This window comes from Lampetra fluviatilis, chromosome 23 (genome assembly GCF_964198595.1).
Source record: "Lampetra fluviatilis chromosome 23, kcLamFluv1.1, whole genome shotgun sequence".
NCBI classification, from domain to species: Eukaryota; Metazoa; Chordata; class Hyperoartia; order Petromyzontiformes; family Petromyzontidae; genus Lampetra; species Lampetra fluviatilis.
Window position 1 is genome coordinate 5,016,695 of NC_136297.1, and position 6,000 is coordinate 5,022,694.

Genomic DNA, 6,000 nt, shown 5'->3' on the forward strand with positions numbered 1-6,000 from the left:
GAATGAATGCCCGTGAGGATTTGAATGTTTGGAAGGGTGAGCAACAACGATCTAAACGGTGCTCGCTTTTCAACAATTCACCGCGGTGGCAGCAACTCGATTTGATGGGCTGTGTCGTCGCTGGGTGGTGGAGGGCGACACGGGCAGACCTTCGCTCTGAGCGCGACCCGCGGCTCTGTGGTCCGCTGGAGAAGACGATTTAACGCGAACAAACGTCTAAGAAAATCCAAACATCATACTGACATCTTCTTGGTTCTTTCGGTAAAGTCACGTAGAATGGAAATAATAAAAGAATAAAAATAAAACATAATAAAATTATTCTCACGACGTTTCGGCCACAACGCCGAAGACGCTGTCTTCCCGACAGACCTGTTTTTCACCTGAGGACGGCTGCTTGCGTTGTGGCCGAAACGTCGTGAGAATAAATTTTTTTATGTTTTATTTTTATTATTTTATTATTTCCATTCTACGTGACTTTACCGAAAGAACCAAGAAGATGAATCCCTGCCGTCACGAAAGCTTTAAATCGAAATCATACTGACAATCATGATATAGGTGTTGAACTAACGGGCATTAGAATAGGTTTTCCCCTTTTTTCTGGCAACAAACAGCTGTGTTAAGATGTTAAAACACCAAACTGAAACCCCTTTTACAAGGAATCGTGTCTGCATTAACCACAAGCCTTGTGGTCAGAATGCAAACAAAAACATGCTCTGATAGTATATGCATTGTCTTTGAAACTAAATAGTCCACAACAGAGACAGCTTTCTTTGGAGCATTTTGACCACAAGTATTGTGGTTACTTATTCTTAGGTTTTTTCGGTAAAGTCACGTAGGTAAAAAAATAAAATTTATAAAAGTTAAATAAAAATATCGTGCTGTGACGGTTCCACCTGAAGACGGAATCTTGTGTTGCCTCCGAAACGTCGTGATTTTTATTTAATTTAATTTGTATTTTACTTTTATTAATTTAAATTTTTTACCTACATGACTTTACCGAAAAAACCTAAGAATATGAATCCTTGCAGTCACGAAAGCTTCAAATCTAGAATTGTGGTTAATGCAGACATGATTCCTTGTAAAAGGGTTTCAGTTTGGTGTTTTAATATCTTAACACAGCTGTTTTTGTTGCCAGAAAAAAGTGGAAAACCTCTTCTCATCTTGTGGTCCTGGCAAAGGAGGTCGCATGAAACGGGCATTATTATACCGCTCGCGACAATCTTAGCCGACATCAACCTTTGAGCCGACTGGCACCAATTCGGCTCAAAGGTTGTAGACGTCAATCGGACGTTGGCGCAACTGGGAGGTCGCATCGGGGAGGATTTGTTCGATGACCTTGGGGACAATAATTATAATTGTCGAAGGCGGACCGGGATCGGTAGCGATTCGAATTGAAAGGGTTGCAGACAAGAGTCGGAATCTTAGAAGCGTCGCTTCAATTGCTTTCTCTCGGCACGGCATTTGAAATAATTGGGGAGCAAGGGTTGTTTTTTTTAGTTTGTTTGAACCCCCGCCCCCTCCACACCTACATCCAGCCAGCCCGCAGCTGTGTGGGTGGGTTAAACTCGTTTCTGCTTCTTGTTGTTGTTGTTGTGTTTATCTATAATAGAGGGTTTATTTGGGGTGGGGGGGGGGGGTTAGATCGCGTAAAAATATAAATGTGTCGTTAAAACCCGCCACCACCTGGACACAGCAAACTAGTAAGGGTTGTCATGTAAACAGAACGTGGCCAATTCGTCACTAGTACAGCACTAGCGTGTAGTGTAGTGTATAGTGTAGTGTTCAGTAGTGTAGTGTATAGTGTTCAGAAGTGTAGTGTATATTAGTGTAGTGTATAGTAGTGGATCGTGGAGTGTAAAGTAGTCTATAGTGTATAGTGTAGTGTATAGTGTAGTGTATAGTGTAGTGTATAGTGTAGTGTATAGTAGTGTATCGTGGAGTGTATAGTAGTGTAGTGTATAGTATAGTGTATAGTAGTGTAGTGTATAGTAGTGTATAGTGTAGTGTATAGTGTAGTGTATAGTAGTGTATCGTGGAGTGTATAGTAGTGTAGTGTATAGTATAGTGTATAGTAGTGTAGTGTATAGTAGTGTATAGTGTAGTGTATAGTGTAGTGTATAGTAGTGTATCGTGGAGTGCATAGTAGTGTAGTGTATAGTGTAGTGTATAGTAGTGTAGTTTATAGTAGTGTATAGTGTAGTATACTAGTACAGCACCACCGGTGTGTTGGAGAGCCAAGCCACAACATTTACACTCTGAGTACGACGTTTCGCCAGCAATTGCAGCTAGCTTCATCAGGTGGACAGCCAGAGATGACAAACCTTCCTAATTGGCTGTGTCGGGTGGTGGCGGGTTTAAACGACACATTTATATCAACGTCATCTCTAACCCCCAACAATAAACCCCTTTATTATGGATAATATTGGTCGCGAAGCCTACTACTCGTTTTCCCCACATACAGTCGACATCAGTAGAGACGTCACTTGCCGCTCTGCGTTTTCTCTCTTTCATTTTATCGGCCCTATTTAACCGAGTTTATTCGGTAAACATCAACAACAACAGCAAAACCCTCTTGAGAAAAACAAAACTCCACGCTGAGTCACGTAGGAAACCAGACCGACTCTGTTCAAATGCGTTCGTAGGTGTTGTAAATTAAGTTTTCGCGTTGTAAAGCAAGTTTCTAAGTCGTACATTGATCCGTGGTGGCATTGCCTGCCGCGGTGGCTATGAGATGTTAACTACCTCGCCTGGTACGCAGGAGGTCGTGGGTTTGATCCCGACCCTGACGCCTGCTGCTGTATATTTGGAGTCTGCGGTGTCTCTCTCTCTCCCTCCGTATTTAGAATCAACTTGCCTTGAAGAGTATTTGGCTGCTATACATTTACGTGACGACGAGCCACTTCGTTGAGCTATCATTTGTGATAGCCAGGTCGCTTCGTGGGCCTTACCTTGTAAAATAGTAAAAACATACGGTCATATAAGCGTCGTAAATGCGGATCTCGTCAATCGCACCGTCGTAAAAAGCAGAGAGACCGTCTGCAGTCAGCATCAGCGCTTCGCTCTGCCCGTTGTCCTCACCGATTCTCACCGTCGCTAACCGAGAATGCAGCAACAACCCACCTATTCCCCGTGGCGTAGTTCGCCAAGAGTGGGCCGTTGTGTGCCGGCCCACTCTTGGCAAAGATCCCCCGTGTAGCCTTCAGCAGACTGTTGGGGCAAGTGCTGTTAGCGAGCAGCGGCAATTATGAAGAATACAAAGACAAAGATCCCCCGTGTAGCCTTTAGCTGACTGTTGGGGCAAGTGCTGTTAGCGAGCAGCGGCAATTATGAAGAATACAAAGACAAAGATCCCCCGTGTAGCCTTTAGCTGACTGTTGGGGCAAGTGCTGTTAGCGAGCAGCGGCAATTATGAAGAATACAAAGACAAAGATCCCCCGTGTAGCCTTTAGCTGACTGTTGGGGCAAGTGCTGTTAGCGAGCAGCGGCAATTATGAAGAATACAAAGACAAAGATCCCCCGTGTAGCCTTTAGCTGACTGTTGGGGCAAGTGCTGTTAGTGAGCAGCGCACTTATGAAAAATACAAAGACAAAGATTCCCCGTGTAGCCTTTAGCAGACTGTAGGGGCAAGTGCTGTGAGTGAGCACCTATGAAGGCCGGCACGGCACACGAGGGGGTGGGTGGCCAGCACCACGCCCGACCGCCTTTGTCTCCCCAGTGGCGATGTTTACACACCGTACCAGGTACTCATCTGAGGCTGAGTCGACCAGGGGAGGAGGCCCAGGACCGGTTCAGATATTCGTCACCGGTGTTTGCCGTGAGCGGGAATCGAACTTGGGCCGCACAGACTCACGCACACAGACTCAGACACACGCACACAGACACAGACACACGCACACAGACACAGACTCACGCACACAGACACAGACTCACGCACACAGACACAGACTCACACACAGAGACACAGAGACACACACAAAGACACAGACTCACACACACAGACACAGACTCACGCACACAGACACAGACTCACGCACAGAGACACAGACTCACGTACACAGACACAGACTCACACACAGAGACACAGACTCACACACAGAGACACAGACTCACACAGAGACACAGACTCACACACAGAGACACAGACTCACACACAGAGACACAGACTCACACACAGAGACACAGACTCACACACAGAGACACAGAGACACACACAAAGACACAGACTCACACACACAGACACAGACTCACGCACACAGACACAGACTCACGCACAGAGACACAGACTCACGTACACAGACACAGACTCACGCACACAGTCACAAACTCACGCACAGAGACACAGACTCACGCACACAGAGACACAGACTCACGCACACAGAGACACACAGAGACACAGAGACACTCACAGAGACACAGACTCACACACACAGACACAGACTCACGCACACAGACTCAACCACACAGACACAGACTCACGCACACGCAGCGCGGCTATCCATCATCATCAACAGCATCATCGTTGCTTCTAAAAAAACTGAGCTAAACTTGGTGAAACAAAAATGAATCTCACTCCCCAAATCTCTCCCGACGAACTCGAGTCTGCCCCTCTCACCGAGGATCTTGCTTAGCTCCGCGTTGTGCAGGTCCGGGTTCTGCTGCGCCAACCTCTTCCTCTCGTCCTTGGCCCACACCATGAACGCGTTCATGGGTCTCCTGATGCGCGGCTCCGGCGCCGGTTTGCTGCGCGCGCCGGGCCCGGCTCCAGCCGTGACGACGACGACGCCGCCGGTCGTCAGTGGCGTCGCAATCCCGACAGATCCCAGCTGCTGCTGCTGCTGCTGCTGCTGAAGCTGATGATGATGAAGACTATGCTGTTGAAGATGATGATGATGCTGCTGCTGCTGCTGCTGGTGATGGTGAAGATGCTGCGCTGTGAGAAAAGTCGATTCCAAGTTGCCGGTCGCTACGCTGCCACCGAGCGCGTGTTCCGCGCGACTCATCGACACCACCACGTGCCCATCGTCACCGCCGCCGCCAACACCATCATCATCATCATCATCGTCACCCTCCTCCACATCATCAACGTCCTCTTCAATGTCCTCCTCCATGTCCTCCGCCACAACCCCAACCTCCTCTTCTTCGATGTCGCCAACTTTTCCATTTTGGAACTTTCGTAGTTTGGCGCCGCAGCCGCCCTTGCTGCTGCTGCTGCTGCTGATGATGCTGATGATGTTGGTTGTTGTGTTGTTGCTGTTGTTGTTGGTGGTAGTGGTGGCAGCTGTGGTTGATACGGTCATGTCCTGCGGTTGATGCGAGTCCATCCAGGATGGGGCGTTGAAGGAACTCATCGCCAACTGCGGACGCGGCTGCCGAGCGGCTTGCGAGCGATTCTCCGCCTGTGTCTGACTGTGAGTGTGTGTGTGACTGTCCGCCTGTGTCTGACTGTGCCCCTGCGTGTGACTGTGAGCGCGCGTGTGACCGTGCGCCTGCGTGTGGCCGTGAGTGTCCGTGTGTGTCCGACTGTGCGCGTGTGGCTGTGCGCGTGCGTTACTGTGCAGGCACGCGTGTTCGTCGCTCGCGTACCCAGTGTCTGGGCTGCTCATGTCTCGAATTGACGACTGAACGAACGGCCTGTTGAATGTATGAACGATTGAATGAACGGACGAACAGATTATTGTTCAAATGAAGCAACGAGTAACCAATTTGACGATTGAATGGACGAGCTATTTCACGAATGAACGATTGAGCGAACGAATTAATGAACTGACGAAACGAATGAGCAAACGCTTGCACGGCTGAACAAACCGTTGAACGAATGAACGACTGAGCGAACCAATGAACGACGCAATGAACGAACAATCGAACGGCTGAACAAACCGTTGAACGAATTAACAATTGAGCCAACCAATGAACGATGGAATGAACGACCAATCGAACGGCTGGACAAACCGTTGAACGAATGGACGATTGAGCGAACCAATGAACGACGCAATGAACGA

At 48.2% G+C, this 6,000-nt stretch overlaps 1 protein-coding gene across 1 annotated transcript in view; it reads right to left on the reverse strand.

Annotated features, from left to right (window-relative positions):
• The window catches only part of LOC144940847 (uncharacterized), a 38,840-nt gene extending 33,839 nt beyond the window's left edge, over positions 1–5,001 (reverse strand). Inside the window, exon 1 of the mRNA XM_078867338.1 lies at positions 4,614–5,001. Within this exon, the coding sequence (XP_078723464.1) occupies positions 4,614–5,001 (388 nt within the window). The remainder of the gene's footprint in view (positions 1–4,613) is intronic.
• Positions 5,002–6,000: the final 999 nt, after the last annotated feature.